Raw genomic sequence first — 19,868 nt, 5'->3', positions numbered from 1 at the left:
AAGATTTCTGTTTGCAACAGTGACATTTCCTGCTTCTCTCACTCTTTGTCCATATTCCCTCAACACTGTTTTAGCATGACCACCTTGCAAAATAATAGAATTCAGCCTCCAAAACCATTAAATCCTTAGGATCACTTCTGAAATGGGGATCACTTTGGTTGTGATTTTTTGAAACATGGGACTGCACTAAGAGTGCCACAAATATTTTAGATACACCACTGAACATTCTACAGCTAGTAATCATTTTCAGTCCCCATTGACTGGGTTAGAACAGACAACCTATTATAGAGGCAAAGCACTCCATATCCCATTAGCAATCACCTGAGCCAGTCAGTTCCACCTTTCCCCTAACTACCCAGTTGATAAGCAAGGAGTGATAAGTGCAGAACTGTTGTATGTCTCCTGTTTCTCACACATCTGGCATAAGAAACCATTTCTCAAGCTGCAGTGACGGATCCCTGTCCAGGCTGACAATTTCAGAACCAAGGAGGCTCCCCTGATCTAGTATGCAAGCTACAGGATTCTCTATATTCCCCCAAAGGAACAGGATACATCATTGCAGTCAGAGGACTAATTTCCTGTATTGTTAAAGATAAAAAGATTTTCATTTTCTACTGTCGAACAGTTGTATATAAAAATGAATTATAAAATTCTTTCTAACTAGTTTTACCCTTCCTTTAACTCTCCATAAACCCATTATTCCCACATGTATTGCCATTTGGTGTCAGCACCCTGAATGCTGTAATGATCTTCAGAGTGTTCTTATGGGACCTGAGGTCTACACGTAAGACTTAGATTAGCCTATTTCTCAGCAGTGTGAAATATTCACACCCCGTGAGAATCAGTTAAACTAACCTAAGCCCCAGTATAGACTCTGCTAGGTTGATGGAAGAATTCTTCTGTTGACCTGGCTACTACCTCTCGAGGGGATGGATTAACTACAGTGATGGAAAAATCCCTTCCATTGCTATAGCAAGTGTCTAAACTATGACACTACAGTGACAGCATCGTAGCTGTGCTGATGTAGGATCTAGTGTAGACATTAGTAGAGTTCTGTTTGCATTACAGTAGTTAAACTTGTGTCAGCCCTCTAATGTTAAACCTGGATTATTGGGGTTTATAAACAGTCTGCAAACTCTCTCCAGCCTGAAACGTGGCACACAATATTTCAGGCCGGGAGCAAAGAAGGTGTGAGTTACAGAAGTGAAAGTGTGATAAATGTGAATTGATTTTATTGCTTCTCTTAAAGGGTATTCTTTTGCAGGCCTTCAGTCCTTAATACATGAGGGCTCAAATTCGTCCTTAGTTTACTTCCCTGACTTTGACTTTGACCAGTCTCTTTGGGGATTTCAGAGCAAAAATGTATATCTGGAGATAGTTTAAGAAATCAAATACTTGGCTACTAGCCTCATTACAGCGGGAAGGAGATTCCTGGCTCATCATCAGATTTCCTGTGAGGCTTAGGGCAACTTATTTGTACCTCAGTTTCACCATGTGTAAAATAAGTCTATACCTGTGCCAAATGCTTTGAGATGGAAAGTGCTTTAGGAGTGCAGTTCATTTTATTAATAATGATTTCAAAAGGCTTTTGGCATACAATAGCAGGCAGTTCCAGCAAATATTAATAGAGCCTAGGGAGCTCAAAAACTAAACAGGATTTACACATTGAGCATATTTGTCTCAAAGGTACAGTACTACTGTAGGATATCTAATCCTTTATTTACAACTCTTTAGGGCAGTTCCTCAGCTGGTGTCAATTGTCATAACAAAGGAGCTATGTCACTTTACACCAGCTGATGATCTGCCCCTTGGACTCAGTGCGGTTGTAGTGTAAATGATACATGGTGTGCTCTTTTTGAATTTTTCCTCTCAGTGTGCGCATGTAGTCTTCGTTTCATCGACTCACTATGAATGATCCTGAGTAATCTGCCTGGACTATAGTTTTGATAGCCCTTGATTTAGAATGCCTGTGAAGGGAAGTACTTTGAAGTTTAATAACTGCTGCACTAGTGAGCTTTGTATTTCTGAAGCAGTTTATTTCTGCATATGGAAAAAAGTGAGTCTGTTCTGTAGATGAAAGACTAGGTTTTGGAGGACCTGCATCTGTTGATTCAGGGAGAGGGTGGGAGCTTCATCGTAGAAGACAAGATGTCTGTGAGGTGACAAGAATCATCAGATTTTCTCATCGCCTGCAGAGAGTAAGATCACTTAGGAAGTAAAGCCCACTCCCTCCCATACAAGTGCAGCTCTCTTCCCCTCCCACCCAAATGAGGCAAGAGACTCTCCTACAGAGGTCACTCTTTCATCATTTTCCATCACCAAAGTGAAACTCCTCAGTGCTTGTAGGACTCTGGCACATCTGGTGGAGAACTAGAGAGCTCTCTTTGGGTTTCTCTGTTGTGAAATTAGATCTTTGCTTTTCTTCAGCAAAATAAATCAGGAAGCCAAGCCACCTCCTTGAATTGAAACTTGAGATTACAAAATTGTAATTGTGAACAAGAGCAAGTCTTGAGTCTCATTTGAATCAGTGAAAATATAAATAATACAAGAAATTACTTGGTGTGGTGCAGAGAATACAAGCTAGAAAGGAGTGCTCACTATGGAGGTATAAACAATTGTAGCTGAGAACATAATAGATCTACCTTTACTCCATTACAGAGCCAACAAAGCAACAATGTTGTCTTTAATGCATTGGCATTTTTAAATATTTTTAAACATTTGAAGAAAACCTTCCAAAATGAAAATGCCCTTTAGGAAGTGTTGATTAAAACAAATCAAGAAAACCCCACCGTATGCATGAGGCTGTTAATCTACATGAACATGCTGAAGCTGAGGAAAGAAATAAGGTATTGATTGCTTAAATCCAGAAAAGGGTGTTCATTTTAAGAGGAGCAAAACCTTGCTCTTCCTGTGAGACAAGCCAGTGTACTTTCCTATCTGGACATCTCTGCATGTTACAGCTGGGCTTATTGTTCAGTGTGAATGTTAAAAACTACATGTACAGCACACATGGGATGGAATTTGTGGTACTCTTTGATTTGTTACTGTTCTGTACAGCCTGGCAAGACTTGGGCACACTTCCCAGTCTCAGCTAATAGCTGCTGGAATTGTTACAGAGGGAGCATAGAAATTGCCATAGTGGATCAGACCCCCCCATGGTCCATGTAGTTCAGTATTCTGACTCCACAGTGGCCAGCACCAGATGCAAGAAACCACCTAATCCCTAGTAGTTTGTCTTAAACCCTGAAGTATGAAGTTTTAATATCCTCCCAAAGTTAATGTTAGCATTAGCTATTATAATTCTGGATATTCTTGTTATCCATATAAGTGCCCAATCCCTGGTATAACCTTGCTAAATTCTTTGCCTCAATAATGTCCTATGGCAATGAGCTGCACAGTTTATACATTACATGACAAACTATGCTTTGAATTTCCCAGTTCCATTCAGTGAAACTTCAATGAATGTCCCTGTCAAGGTTCCTTCCCCACTCTGAACTCTAGGGTACAGATGTGGGGACCTGCATGAAAGACCCCCTAAGCTTATTCTTACCAGCTTAGGTTAAAAACTTCCCCAAGGTACAAACTTTGCCTTGTCCTTGAACTGTATGCTGCCACGACCAAGCGTTTTAAACAAAGAACAGGGAAAGAGCCCACTTGGAGATGTCTTCCCCCAAAATATCCCCCCAAGCCCTACACCCCCTTTCCTGGGGAGGGCTTGATAAGAATCCTCACCAATATATACAGGTGAACACAGACCCAAACCCTTGGATCTTAAGAACAATGAAAAATCAATCAGGTTCTTAAAAGAAGAATTTTAATTAAAGAAAAGGTAAAAGAATCACCTCTGTAAAATCAGGATGGTAAATACCTTACAGGGTAATCAGATTCAAAATATAGAGAATCCCTTTAGGCAAAAACCTTAAGTTACAAAAAGACACAAAAGCAGGAATATACATTCCATTCAGCACAGCTTATTTTACCAGCCATTAAACAAAAGGAAATCTAACACATTTCCAGCTAGATTACTTACTAACTTAACAGGAGTTGTAAGGCTGCATTTCTGATCGGTTCCCGGCAAAAGCATTACACAGACAGCCAAACCCTTTGTTCCCCCCACTTCCAGATTGGAAAGTACCTTGTCCCCTCATTGGTCATTTTGGGTCAGGTGCCAGCGAGGTTACCTTAGCTTCTTAACCCTTTACAGGTGAAAGGGTTTTTGCCTTTGGCCAGGAGGGATTTTATAGCACTGTATACAGAAAGGTGGTTACCCTTCCCTTTATATTTATGATCGTCCCCTTAACTTGTGTTACAGGATACGTAGAGCAGAAGCTCCCAAGCTAGCTTTTCTAGACCATTCAGTATTATATATCCTTTTTATATGCCCTTTTATTCATCTCCTTTCTGAAGAAAATAATCCCAATTTTTTAAATCTTTTCATGTCAGAGTTTTTCCAGACCTAGTAATTTTTTACCTTCTCTGAATATTCTGCAACATCCTTTTTTGAGATGGAATGACCAGTACTGCACATAGGAACCAGATGAGGCTGCACCAGTGATTTATATGGCATGTTTTTCAGGTTGTCTTCCACCTCATTCCAAATATATTCAAACACCTTGTTTGCTTTAGAATGCAGCTGTGCATTGAGCCAAAGTCTTCTATGAGTGTCTGAAATTGAGCTCAGATCAATTTTTTCTGAGTAGATAGTTAATTTAGAACCCTGTAAACTGTATAAGTATTCTCATTTTTTCCCTCCAGTATGTATTACTTTGCATTTACCAACATTTAACTTTGTTTGCCATTGTGCTTCCCATTCATCTAGCTTGGTTATGTCCCTTTGAAGTTCATCGGTCTTCTCTGGACTTCATTAACCTAAGTAACTTTGTCATCTAGAAATCCCACTGCCCATGCCCTTTTCCAGATTCTTGTTAAATGTGTTAAACACCAAACCTAATACACGATCTTGAGGCATCCATCCTGCTGTTTATCTTTTGCCATGATGGCATCCATGACCAGGATGGTGATAGTGACTGTGAAATGCTCAGGGAGATTAGAGAAGCTATTAAAATAAAAACTCAATAATAATGGGGGATTTCAACTATCCCCATATTGACTGGGTACATGTCACCTCAGGATGGGATGCAGAGACAAAGTTTCTTGATGCCTTAAATGACTGCTTCTTGGAGCAGCTAGTCCTGGAACCCGCAAGGGGAGAAGCATTCTTGATTTAGGCCTAAGTGGAGCACAGAATCTGGTCCAACAGGTGAATATATCTGAACCGCTTGGTAATAGTGACCATTATATAGTTAGATTTAATATCCCTGTGGCAGGGAAAACACCACAGCAGCCCAACATGGTAGCATTTAATTTCAGAAAGGGGAACTACACAAAAATGAGGAAGTTAGTTAAACAGAAATTAAAAGGTAGAGTGCCAAAAGTGAAATCCCTGCAAGTTGCATGGAAGCTTTTTAAAGACACCATAATAGAGGCTCAACTTAAATGTATACCCCAAATTAAAAAACATAGGGAACTCCAACCAGGGATCTGTTCACATCTCAAGCAAACAGGAAATGCACCACATATTGCTCCAGAGGAGCCTTCAGTTGCCTCTTCCAGGTTGATGCTCTGCTTCTTCCTTGATCAGACCAGTTCAACTCTGCCTTTCCTCCGTTATCACTCCTGTCATGAGTTCAACGATGAATCCGGCAGGACAGAGCACAGGTCATTCTGATCTCCCACTTCTGGTTTTCCCAACTGCCTATGCACATCATCCCAACCACCAATCATACTCCCCAATGTGGTACTTAAACCTTATTGTACCTGCAAAGAACAAAACCAATCAGGAAATCCCCAAGACAATCCACTTCTGTAGCAGAAAGAATCAGGAGGTACATGAACTGTACCCAGAGAATCTCCAAATGGATCTCTGGCTTCATTCTACTCTATCAGCTATTGAACCTTCCCTTCCCTCCCCATGGGGTAAGAGCTGCTCATTCCACCACAGCACAAGCAACAGCAATCACATCACTTCAGGAGGTATCCCTTGACATCTGTAAAGCAGCCATGTGGAGCTCCATTCACGTGAGACATTATGCCCTGCTGCATGATTCCTCTGCCAATGCCTCCTTTGGGATGGTGGTCCTCTGCTCATCTCTACCCTGTACATCCTCACACCTTCCCCCTACTTAGGTACTGCTTGTCAATCACCCACCGTGGAGTACAGTAGGGACCATCCCTCAAAGAAGGAGAGGTTACTGACCTGAAACTGGAGGCTCTTTGAGATGTTTGGTCCCTATCTGTATTCCACTATCTGTATTACACTACTGTATTCCCATACCCACTACCCACCCTCTTTCCCCTCTGCTTCCACTCTTATCTGATTCGTGGCACAGAAGGAACTGGAAAGGCAGACGATCTGCCCAGCCCTTTATCCCCTTGTACAGAGACACGAGATGAACCAGGGTGCATGCGCAGACCAACGAACACTACTTTCATATTCTTTGGCTCTGGGTGCATGGTGCACATACATAACCCACAGTTCACATATCTCAAAGAACCTTCAGTTATAGGTCAGTAACCTCCCTGTGATGGGTTGGTCCCTCCATCCGGGATGCCACCTGATATACTGGGGTCCCACTGAGCCTGCCTGTTCCACCAGCCTGGGCTTTCTCACCCTACTCTTGCTGTGCCAGGCCCTCAAGCCATCTCTAGCACACGCACAGGTAAGGCCACACCCAGCTGCAGATACAGACTGAAATCAGCTCTGTGTGGGAGGATTCAGCTAAGGGATTTACCCAGCACTCACGTGCACGCCTCCTTTGGGGTGTAAACCCAAAATTATATTGTCTTGTGCTGTATAGAGAGATCTGTAGAGCGCAACTCATAAAAATTGCCCCCTCCCTCAATGTGGAGGGAGATATACACAGCTTTTTGCTTTCCTCCCCGTGCAATATGAATTGCACAAACTGGTTTATAGAAAACAAAGATAAATTTATTAACTACAAAGGACAGATTTTAAGTGATTATAAGGGATAGGAAACAGATCAAAGCAGATTACTAAGCAAATAAAACAAAACATGTAAAATAGGCTTAATACATAAAAGAAATTGGCTACAAATAGTAATTTCTCACCCCAAATGTTGTTTTTTTGCAGGTTACAGAGTTTTTTGAAGGTAAACTGCATTGTTTGCAACTTAAATCTCCAGGTATACCCTTCACAGGCTGACCTTTTTCAGCCTGGTCCCAGTCCTTCTCCCCAGATCAGTCTTAGGTGTTTACAGCAGTCATCCTGGGCAGGGATCCAGTGAAGAGCCGGCGACCATGATTAAATCACACTCCAGCCTTAAATAGAATTTACATATGGTATGAATGTTTTGTTTCCCAGTCTGACTCCCAACCCCCTCCCTCTTAATGGAAAAACAGTGAAAGCCCAAGGTGGGGATCTAGTACAAGGTGACATGATCTTATGACCTTGCGGTGTCAAAGCAACCATGAGACAAGGTTTATTTGTAATGTCCACAGGAAGGAGCTCCAGGAAGATGGGAGATCAGCATCTTCAAAGACCCATTCCATTGTCTTTCCTAATGGCCCATTCAGGCTGATTGCCTACTGTCTGGTGGGCATTTCCCAGGTGTAAACACTTTTGGAATTGATAGAGTTTATATTCCTAACTTCAGATACAGCAATGATACATGCATACAAATAGGATAATCACATTCAGTAAATCATAACCTTTCCAATGATATTTCACAAGACCCATCTTGCATCAAATACAACTTAGTTATGCCATATTCATACCATAAGCATATTTCTATGAAGGATATGGGTGTACTGTGACACTCCCTGTATGTCAACCCGTTCTCTTTTATCCACTATTTTACTGACACATTCAAAGAATTTTAACGATGAGATGCTATTTTCCGTTTGCAGAAACCGTGCTTGTTAAACCCTATCATATCATGATTTTCCAAGTGTTTTTATTCTTTTTTAATTATTGTTTTAGCCTTATATCTATAACTGCCTAATTGGCTTACTGGTCTTCACTTTCCTAGATCACCCCAGAACATTTTTATATATAGGCACACTTGCTATCCTCCAGCCCTCCAGTACAGTCGCGATTTTTAATGGATAGCAAAAATATGTGAGCGTCTCACTAGAGATGATTTGTGTGGCAATAGCAAGCCCTCTGGCTGACTGAGGTGTTGTACTGGGATCATTTGGTACTTTGCTGGTGATTAAAAGTGAATGCAGAAAAGAGAATCTTGAGAACTAGGGGAAAACATCATTTTATGGTAGTTTTAAATAGCTTGCTGCTAAATTATACCTTTTACTTTTAGTGTATTAGATGAGTTGGCCCTTTTATTATGTCTATCTTCCAGTTGCTGTGATGGCATAGAAACAGTAAGTTCCCCCTGATTATAGTAACATGCATGAATTAAGACAAAATACTAACTGACTTAAACTGTTGTTCTGTACTGGAAAATAATCCAAGGGGCATACACTACTAGATTGGGAAGACTGTTTCAGTCAGAGGATTGGTGCCCTCTTAATTCCATCAGATTTGATGTAGTGAGAAATTCAGTATAGTAACTGAGGTGAAGTAAGGTTCAGCAATGATCAGCACAAGGGAAACTTAATGTAGCCACTTCAGAAAAATGCTTTTTATCATTGTTCTCAAGCCGTCCTTCAATATACCATGCATTAAGATCAGCTTCCAGAGGGATCCCCTCATTCTGAGTGTTCAGTCATACAGATAATATCCTACTAGGATAGAACTGTGATGAGTTTAGCTTAAAATGAATGAACCACCTGTGCATTTCTAAGGATTGTCCCTCTAGTGCCTTGACATGTATCCAGTTAATTTCAGGTTCTGTTGGACTCTTGTTGGCAGCCAGTGTGGTTGAAAAGTGATATGATAGTGATGAGTCTCAGCAGGAGAATTAGTGGTTCTTTACTGAATTCCAAGAATCTCTATAATTGGCTTAACATTTACTGAGTACAAGTACTGCATTAAAACATGACTTTTTTCACTGAATTATATTAAATTACTTCGTTTGTAAATTATCACAATAGAGTATGAAATGCATTTCACATTGTCCCCAGATACTACCCAGCTTTATGGTTCATAAGAAACCTGAGGATATGGAGCTACCTTGATGAAGATATTTACATGTTATGGCTCCACATCCCAGGTTTGGCATAGAAATTTTGAAGCAAATGTTAAACCTCTTCTGATCACACAGTAATGTTCCCTGTTGTTTCTGTTAGGTGCACTTACGTATGTAGGAACTTGATACCATGCATTTTGATCCTTTCAAGCAACTTGAAGTAATTTGTGAGACTTAACATCTATGGGGATTTGCCTTTTTCCAGGTTAATCGCTTTAATAAGGTGGAGGACCGAGCAATTTTTATCACTGATCGACACCTTTATAAAATGGACCCTATGAAGCAGTATAAGGTGATGAATACCATCCCACTTTACAATGTAAGTATGAGGACTGGAATCCAATGGCTTCAGAGTTCTAATCTCAGGCTCTGACACACACACTCCCTCTGGTCTTGAACAAGGCACTTAATTGACTCAGTTTCACCTCCTGTAAAATTGAGATGATACCTACATTTGCATCACTTATATGTTTAATGTTTGTAAAGCGCTTTGAAGATGTAAAGCACTATTTAAATGCTGCTAAATAATGTTCCTTTTAATTCCAATATGTAATATGAAGGCCAGAAACCAAACTACTCATTATGTTTTCCTCTTCAAATTGTTTTATTGTTTGTGTACAATACATTGCAGGATTGTGGTCCCATAAAATGAGGTTAGAAAGTCACAGCAGCTCTAACTCAGAATTTCCATGCCTTTGTGGGTTTCTCTAACCCTTAATATTTGAACGCGTGTTGATAAAATGTATATTAAATAGTAAACAGAGCCAAATATTGAATTGGATTGGAGTATCTGGTCCTCAGGCTAGCAGAGACTTAACTCATATTGACAAAGTAGAAGATTATCACTGGTGAAGAAGGGGTGGAAAGAGCTGGCCTTTTAGCTCTTCAGTGTCCCTTTTTAGCTGGTTTGCTACTACTTAATTTTCGCAGCCTGAGTTAAACCTGCTTCAGAATGGAGAGGGGTAACTAGTGGTGTTCCCCAAGGGTCAGTCCTAGGACCAATCCTATTCAACCTATTCATAAATGATCTGGAGAAAGGGGTAAACAGCGAGGTGGCAAAGTTTACAGATGATACTAAACTGCTCAAGATAGTTAAGACCAAAGCAGACTGTGAAGAACGTCAAAAAAGATCTCACAAAACTAAGTGATTGGGCAACAAAATGGCAAATGAAATTTAATGTGGATAAATGTAAAGTAATGCATATTGGAAAAAATAACCCCAACTATATGTACAATATGATGGGGGCTAATTCAGCTATAGCTAATCAGGAGAAAGATCTTGGAGTCATCATGAATAGTTCTCTGAAGACGTCCACGCAGTGTGCAGCGGCAGTCAAAAAAGCAAACGGGATGTTAGGAATCATTAAAAAAGGGATAGAGAATAAAACGGAGAATATCTTATTGCCCTTATATAAATCCATGGTACGCCCACATCTTGAATACTGCGTACAGATGTGGTCCCCTCATCTCAAAACAGATATACTGGCATTAGAAAAGGTTCAGAGAAGGGCAACTAAAATGATTAGGGGTTTGGAACGGGTCCCATATGAGGAGAGATTAAAGAGGCTAGGACTTTTCAGCTTGGAAAAGAGGAGACTAAGGGGGGATATGATAGAGGTCTGTAAACTCATGAGTGGTGTGGAGAAAGTGAATAAGGAAAAGTTATTTACTTGTTCCTGTAATATAAGAACGAGGGGCCACCAAATGAAATTAATGGGCAGCAGGTTTAAAACAAACAAAAGGAAGTTCTTCTTCACTCAGCGCACAGTCAACCTGTGGAACTCCTTGCCTGAGGAGGTTGTGAAGGCTAAGACTATAACAGGGTTTAAAAGAGAACTGGATAAATTCATGGAGGTTAAGTCCATTAATGGCAGTTAGCCAGGATGGATAAGGAGTGGTGTCCCTAGCCTCTCGTTGTCAAAGGATGGAGATGGATGGCAGGAGAGAGATCACTGGACCATTACCTGTTAGGTTCACTCCCTCTGGGACACCTGGCATTGGCCACTGTCGGCAGACAGGATACTGGGCTGGATGGACCTTTGGTCTGACCCAGTCTGGTCATTCCTATGTTCTTATGCTGTAGTTACTACAAAACTTCACGGGCTGGTTAGGCTACTTTGGCAATGTCACAGCTGTACAGAGTCCCACTGAATGTACGGCTAGGATTTCATCAATAAATCTGGGTATTCCTTTATTGGAAATGATAGTGAAAATGGGGAGTGGGGAATGAATAATATTTGCTGCATATGTAGCCATAGTTACTAGCTCCCTCCCGCATGGTTAGCACTGGTTCTTGACTCCCCATCCAGCCCTGCCGCATGCTTTGCTCTTCAACCAGCCAAGAAGTGCACCACGGCTCATGAACACACACCGTAGCTCACTGCCTCATGGGTTAACATCTGCCCGTGTTAGCCACTTGTTCTAATAAGAATAGCTATTGCAATAGAGCATTGTCATGGCATCAGGGCCTCCTTCTTTGAAAACAGGCCTTGCCTCTAAGTTTATGTAGCAGCTGTGGGGCGTTTTCCTGGGCTGATGTTCTGTTCCATTCACATTATTTCCTAATTGTACAAAATGAAATTGTCAGCAGGTTTGATTGCTGGATGGCTGACTCCAGACAACCCAAACCAACTTATGAAAATATACAGGGCATCTAAAAAGCAAACTGTACTTTCGAAGCAAGCTGCTGGCTTTTATTTTTGTTTAAGGAATCAAAATTCATTTGATCCCTGAATTAATGAAAATCTGGTTTCTGATTTATGTTCTAGTGAGCAACTGTGAGCTTGCTATCCCATTGTCTCAAACCAAATGGTTAGATCAATACAAGTAACTTGCTACATTGGTAATTGAAATAAGTCCACATTTATCAGATGACCACTGTCATCTTTGAAGGAAGTGTTTCACATTAAACCTATATGAAAGAAAATTTTAAAGGCTGAGCTTTGTCTCTGCGTTCATCTAGCAGAGGGAGACTATATTATTCTGTAACAACGTTCTATGCCTTGATACAGACAGCTATCAGCCTGAGTACAGCATGGCTTGCTTGGAAAACTTCTTAATGTTTGAAAAATTGAAGGTCGCAAAGAAGTCAGATGCACAGTCTTGTGCAAGTTGCCTGGAAAACACATTTTGGGTGCGAATAGCTTGTTGTTGCAGTCCTTCCCATAGAACATCCATTCACATGAATGGAGTGAGGACTTCCCAGAAGTGCTAGCTAAGGACACTCACTACACTGGACTCAATTTGGACCCAATCTGGACTCCTGTATTGAACAATCTCCTCAATCTAAATAATTGTGAAGAGACCTTGGGGTATTTTGTAAGGGGGTAATGGGGCAAAATGAAAATATTCTGTGAACTATAGAGACCTCAGAATGTTAGTGTTCTGAATTGGAAATGCTTTATATGAGCATGTCTTCTTCAAACACTGTAATAGTAAATAACTACTTTGCAATCCTGGGCCCCTCTTCATATATGTTTTAATTACAGGGAACAACCCTTGGGAATATTAGAAAAGGACCAAAGAAATTGCATCATAGTGCTGAGGCATGCTGCCTGAATCCTTGTCATACTGATTTACTGTTGAGCTAGTGGCATCCTGCAGGAATGGGCTGTGAGGAGAAGAGAATGCAGAGTTGAGATGATTTAGACACAATGTGTGAAATGTTTTATTTTTCTGGTTTACAGGGCCCCCTAAATTAAATCCGTGCCTGTGATTTTTGCTCAAGCTCATCCATCATTTCTTTCTATTTGTAGATTTGTTTCGTACCTTATCTAGTGGTTTGAATGTTTGCGGTTTGTCCCTTACCATTTGAGCTGCCTAGTGTAGTTCTCATTTTTCAGCACATATGGTCTCTTCAGTAATAGCACTGGTTTTTATATTGGTGTATATTTTGATGAGGGAGGTGGCATAAGTAGCCAATTAATAATACAGGTGTTTTTCTTTGTTGAAAAAACACAGTTCTTTGGATTGATGTGGATGTTTTAAAGAAGTAAATGGATGATAATTACCACCAGCCTCTGTGCTTGCTCTATTAGATGTTCCTTGCTAGAAAGATATATGTTCATCTGAAAGATGGATTGCCCTTCTAATGTGTACAAGGGTGAACCCGGCTGAAATTCATCTGCCTGCCAGCAATATTCACTATCAACATTTCTAAAGCACCCTATCAACATGGCAACATCCTTAGGGATGGTGTTTCCATGGCGATCTCATTGGAGACAGTCAGCTGATGTCTGGTGCTACCCGTGAACTTGTTTTGAGCTCAAGAAGCCATCCTGTACTTTACCATTTTCTTTAACTGCTTATTGCTCATATGTAATGGCAAAGACTTTCCCTTAATGAATGACTGATTAATGCAATTCAGATCCTGGATTTTGTATGCTCTCCTTGTCTCTTTACAAAGGAGTCTTTGATTTTGTGTATGGAATTACAAACTATATTTGTTTGAATATGCTAGACATTGAGGAATCTGGCATTAATTACTCTGGAAACATACTTATATATTATTACAAACACACGACTTGACTTTTTTAATAAAATCTAGGCAGAAAAAAACCCTTAAAGCTCTCTGGAAAAGGGGAAAATTCAAAGGATTTTGGTATTTTTGTTTCAGAGATGTCTTCCTTACTCCCAGTTTATTACAGCCTTGTCTGGATTAAAGTGTTTCTATTTTGAGATTCTGCTATAAAGTAAGTGTGCTGGTAATAGTTTTAATGTGGCATTCATTTTAGTCTCCCCTACAGAGGGGGGGAAACTGATTTTTCAAGATGGCAGAGGGCAGTTTAAAGGTGATTGACAAAGCAGTGGAAGGAATTTCTTCTTTGGCTACTTTTCACAGTATATACATATATTTCTGATTTTTAAAAAGGACAGACGTTCAAAGTTTTGAGTTTTTTCTGACCTTCACAACTAACACCCCGGAAACTGAATGATTACCATTCTTTGTACTTAGTGAGACAATTTTCTTTCCTTTTTATGTGCTATGTTCAAGATTTGGTGTTAATTTTTTAAGCCTGAGATAGAAAAGCAAGAGAGTTCTTTGTTCAAGGGCTGTTGGCCTCCTAAAGCAGCTCAGTTAATTATTAATTTTTAAACAGGCTTTTAAAATTCATTGATTTCAATTCATTCTTTTTTTTCCCTCCATTAGATGCACTTTTAAAGCCCAGATAGCACTAACCCATGGGGTTCTATTGTGATCAATGGCATGATATTTAAACATGCAAATTAATTTTAAGGGACACTGTACACTCAGGCAGCTGACAATTTCCATGCATGAAGTGTAACTTGTTTAAAAATTGTTTTATAATCTTTTTAAGTATTGTGGGTAGTGGAGAGTAAAATCCTATTGTGTGCAGCAGATCACTGCTGGGTATTTGACATATTAAAATGAGTCTGTATAGTTTGTCTGAAAGCTTAGTCCAGAAGCAGTGAGCTGCTCTCAGATCAGTACAGCATGAGCACCTCTGAAGAGGGTGAATAGTCCAGGGCTCTTTTGTGCCAGAGATCTGTCCAAAATTTGGTGGCGGCTACTGTGGTGTTCATTACATATACTTTTGGGGGATGCCACAGTCGTGTTAAGCGTTTGACTGGCCTTGTGGGAGGATTCTTGATGCACCCTGACCAGTTCTGAAAATCAGACAGGCTTCTCAGGGTACAGAGTAGTCTCTGATTGGATTAGCATAAATGTTTGATCACAGGATATGGGAGTTTGTAGAAGGAAATTCTTTTAGAAAAGAAGGCCTGAGGACTTTCAGGTTCCATCAGTATTATGCTTATCAGGTTCTTCTACCTCATTTTTAGAGGATGAGCATGTTCCTGGTATCTCCAGACATTTCTGGAGAGGAGCCCTGCAATCCCTGATGAGGCTCACAGAAGCTAAATTTCCAGAGAAGAATGTCTGCTGTATCTGATCGTTGTGGAGTTTACTGTTGTTGTTTTTTTCCTGGGGGTCTCTTGATTTTCCTATTTCCTTATATCTTGTATATTATCTGCACATTGTTAAATACAAAGGGCTACATTAGATTGTTAGCTTGAGAGAAAGAAACGTGCTCTCAGCCGTGCTACCATTCTGCTACTGGCTTCCTTTGGAAAGGAAAAGCAGGGTTGTGGGCCTGCTGCCACCTGGCATAATGGTATCCCTCCAAAGATACTTGGTGGTAGGCACTCCAAACAATTGGAAACAGGTTCCTCCATTTTCAGAGGGGGGCACAGCACGAGAAGAATGGGGTCCTGGTCAATGACCTGGGCTCCTAGGTGCTATGATATTACAAATAATAAATACTACTAGTAATCCCACAGAAAGTTGGGCCAGACTGAGTAAGGTCTCGGGAGTCTATTCTTGTCCTTTGTTTCGACTGCTGGCTTCCAGGATAATGTGTAGTTTCAATCTTCCTTCTTTCCCTTGAGTTTTTCTGGGCTTTCAGGGGGAGCATTGAAAAAGCCATGCATGCTAAACTCTCTCATGGAAATATTTAGTTCTGTGATCCTTTCAGAGCTAAAAACTGAAAAGATGGGATAGCATACTGAAGTAAATGATCAAAATTAAAGATGGAAAAGATATATTAGATTTAGTCCTTTCCTCTGGTAGTGGAGGATTGTTACCAAGATATATGCCATAAGACTATTCTGTGCTTTCTCTCTGTAGTTGACGGGATTGAGTGTCTCCAATGGAAAGGACCAGCTTGTGGTCTTCCACACAAAGGATAACAAAGACCTCATTGTCTGCCTCTTCAACAGACAGCCAACTAATGAAAGCAGAATTGGAGAGCTGGTTGGAGTCCTGGCAAACCATTTCAAGAGGTCAGTTATTCTGTGAAAGTTCAGAATCCAGCTCATCAGGTCTGTGACGACCCTTAAAGTTGTTTGATGAACTTGCTTTATATCAGTGCTGACTCATTATACTGTATTCTTTCAAATATCATATTGCCTCTATATAAATCAATGGTAGACCCACATCTTGAATACTGCATGCAGATGTGGTCACCCCATCTCAAAAAAGATATATTGGAATTGGAAAAGGTTCAGAAAAGGGCAACAGAAATGATTAGGGGTATAGAACGGCTTCCGTATGAGGAGAGATTAATAAAACTGGGACTTTTCAGCTTGGAAAAGAGACGGCTAAGGGGGGATATGACTGAGGTCGAAAAAATCATGACTGGTGTGGAGAAAGAAAATAAGGAAGTGTTATTTACTCCTTCTCATAACACAAGAACTAGGGGTCACCCAATGAAAGTAATAGGCAGCAGGTTTAAAACAAACTGAAGGAAGTATTTCTTCACACAACGCACAGTCAACCTGTGGAACTCTTTGCCAGAGATTGTTGTGAAGGCCAAGGGTGAACCTATAACCGGGTTCAAAAAAGAACTAGATAAATTCATGGAGGACAGGTCCATCAATGGCTATTAGCCAGGATGGGCAGGGATGGTGTCCCTAGCCTCCGTTTGCCAGAAGCTAAGAATGAGTGACAGGGGATGGATCACTTGATGATCACCTGTTCTGCTCATTCCCTCTGAGGCACCTGGGATTGTCCACTGTCGGAAAACCGGATACTGAGCTAGATGGACCTTTGGTCTGACCCAGTATGGCTTTTCTTATGTTCCAGCGTTATAGATGAGCAGAAATTAAAGTAGATGAAGATGTGTATTCCACTTAGGTGTGTGCATGCCCAGTGTGCCAGAGCCAGAGATATTTCCTAGCAGTACCCATAGAGGGGTGGCTCACGTGGCTGTGGCCCCTCCTCTGGCTATATGAGGCGGTGCCGCCCCGACCCCCTCAGTTCCTCCTTACAGCCTGTGGTTGTAGCCTCACCACCTCGCAGATAGTCTTAGTCTAGTTTCTTATTGTATATAGCTAGTAGTCAGTGTTAGCTAGTAGTCTCTTTTCCCCAGTGATGCTCTCACCAGGGTGTGTGGAGGAGAAATCCCCAATAGAGAGCAACGCCACATGTGGGGATCAGTCTCTGTGAGGCCCACCTCAAGGAGCATTGCGCTAGTGATGTGCATCCCGTGCAGGGGCATCCAGCGCCTGTCTAACAGGAAACGGCACCGTCGACTTCAGGCCTGCAGAGGGATCCATTGAGTCTGGCACCATTGGACTCTCCTGCTAGAGAGTGCCAGGTGGGGGAGTTGGAGTTCCCTTCCACCCCAGACACATTTGAAGTGGCCAGGGACCTGATTGCCATACCGGCACCACAGTCCCCTGTCAGGTGAGATACGCCTTGGGCACCGCAAGGCGTGAGGCAAGCCCGCAATAATGCGGCACCGTACTGCTCGGCACCATTGTGGTCTCCGTCCTTGAAGTCCCAGTCATCAGACTCAGAGGCAGAGTCCTACTACTCCAGGCGCACCCAGCACCCATTGGAGTGGTGCCGCTATAGACAGGAGGCAGGTCAAGGCCCCTCGATCATGCATTGGTAAGGGCCTGTGCAATGGCCATTCTGGACGCCGTGAGCATACCATCAGGCCCAGGACACTTATTCCAGAGGCTCCCAGTCAGTAATTTCGGAAAGTCATGCCCCTCCATCACCTCGGGACCATATCCCACCATGAGGCACCGAGACAGTTTTGCACCACGGCGCAGAGTCCTGTCTGGGTCCCGGCATCATGGCTGACATTGAGGCCACTACCAGCACCAAGCAGCAAGGCACTGGACAGGACGATTCCAGGGAGCTGGAGGGACAGGAGGGCCTGGTAACGCCTCAGGCGTCTTCGTCATCTTCGCCTGATGAGGCGGTGGTGAGGTCTTCTTCCTCTGGGCCTCCCCCCATTGATGATAAAGCACACCAGGAGCTGTTGCGCAGGTTGGCTCATAACATGGGGCTACACGCCGAGAAGGTGGTCAAATCAGTGGACCCCATGGTGGACATCTTAGCTCCTGAGGGGCCCTCAAGGGTAGCATTACCCCTCATAAAGACCATCACAAAGACCTTGTGGCAAACTCCCGCTTCTACTCCTCCCTTTCCTCCCCTCCCCCCCACAGCTAAGTGGTAGAAAGAAAGTATTTTGTACCCTCTAAAGAGTACAAATATCTATTCTCTCATCCACAGTTGGGGTTGTTGGTGGCAGCGAAAGAGAGAAAAGACAGGCAGCAGGGCCCAACTCTGAAATCTAAGGACTCAAAGAAGCTAGACCTCTTTGGCAGGAAGGTGTACTCTACTGGCAGACTCCAGCTTCAGATTGCTAACCAGCAAGCAATCCTGAGCATATATAACTTTAATTCATGGAATACCATCATGAAATTTAAGGAGTTAATCCTGGCAGACTCTAGAGCAGAGTTTGCAGCACTGGTGGAGGACGGCAAGGCGGTGGCATGGACCTCTTTACAAGCCTCACTGGAGATGGCAGACTCAGCCGCACAAACCATGTCCTCCGCCATAGCCATGAGGAGGAGTTCATGGCTCCAAATGTTGGGCCTCCCCCCCCCCAAGGTCCAGCAAACAATACAGGACCTGGTTTTTGACGGCATGGGGTTGTTTTTGGAGCAGATGTACTCCAAGCTCCATAGCCTAAAGGACTCACAGGCGACATTGAAATCCCTGGGCCTGCATATCCCCGCTACCCAGAGGAAGCATTTTAAGCCCCTACCCCCTCCGCGCTTCTGCTCTCCCCAGCCTAGACAGGACTTCTCAGGAAGCAGGGCAGGAATGGCAGGCGCAAGCCTCCCCATCCACCGCCCAACCAAGGCCAAGGCTTGGTGAGGCAGTCCTCTGGCTCTAAGCACACCTTTTGAGAGTGTGCCGGGGGTCACACACCAGTCCAGTCACAGGATCCTTCACCTTGTTTTCTGAACCGTCTGTCCCACTTCTATCGTGCATGGGCCCAGATAACCTCAGACCGCTGGATTCTCCGCATGATAGAAGTGGGATATTCTCTCCAGTTCTGCTCCTCTCCTCCCTCCCATCCTCCTTTCTTGTCCCTCTTCTGGGAGCATTCTCACGAGCAACTCCTCCTGCAGGAGGTTCAAACGCTCTTGGGTAGTGGGAGCGGTGGAGGAGGTTCCTCAGGAGCTATGGGGAAAGGGTTTTTACTCCCGATATTTCCTAATCCCCAAAGGCAAAAGGGATTCTCAACCTGCGAGTCCTCAAAAGATTCATGAAAAAGCTGAAGTTCTGCATGGTCTCGTTGGCCACCATCATCCCCTCCCTGGATCTGGGGGACTGGTGCGCCACTTTGGACCCGAAGGACACGTACTTCCACATCGATGGTCCCGTCCCACACATGTTTTCTCAGATTCATAGTGAACCGCAACCATTACCAGTTTACAGTCCTCCCTTTTGGCCTGTCAGCAGCCCCTTGAATTTTCACCAAGTGCATGGCAGTCGTAGCCGCCTTCCTGAGAAAAAGGTGTGTGCGGGTATTTCCATACCTCGACGACTAGTTGGTCATGGGCCACTCCAAGGTGCAAGTGGAACAGCATGTCAGCATGATAGGGTCTACCTTTGGCAGGCTGGGTCTCCTGTTGAATGTACAAAAGTCAACTCTATCCCCTACCTAGAGAATAGAGTTTATAGGAGCAGTGTTTGATTTGGGTCAAGTCAGAGCTTTCCTGCCAGAGTCTCGTTTTCAGACAATTCACGACATCATAGGAGGCTTCAGGCAATAACCCACCACTAGAGCAAGGAATTGTTTGAAGCTTCTCGGACATACAGTGGCTTGTACGTATATAGTATAACATGCAAGTCTGAGGCTCAGACTTCGCCAGGCC

At 42.6% G+C, this 19,868-nt stretch overlaps 1 protein-coding gene across 4 annotated transcripts in view; it reads left to right on the top strand.

The window, feature by feature from the left end:
• MYO1D (myosin ID) overlaps positions 1 to 19,868 on the top strand; it is a 356,514-nt gene that overhangs the window by 232,212 nt on the left and 104,434 nt on the right. For all 4 annotated transcript variants that reach the window (XM_037887148.2, XM_043536697.1, XM_043536696.1 and 1 more), the window contains exons 20-21: positions 9,370 to 9,483; positions 15,811 to 15,965. In XM_037887148.2, coding sequence (XP_037743076.1) covers positions 9,370 to 9,483; positions 15,811 to 15,965 — 269 coding nt within the window. The remainder of the gene's footprint in view (positions 1 to 9,369; positions 9,484 to 15,810; positions 15,966 to 19,868) is intronic.

This window comes from Chelonia mydas, chromosome 27, assembly GCF_015237465.2.
Source record: "Chelonia mydas isolate rCheMyd1 chromosome 27, rCheMyd1.pri.v2, whole genome shotgun sequence".
Taxonomy (NCBI): domain Eukaryota; kingdom Metazoa; phylum Chordata; order Testudines; family Cheloniidae; genus Chelonia; species Chelonia mydas.
Note: the sequence above shows the minus strand (reverse complement) of the source record. Positions and strands in the feature narration are given on the sequence as shown.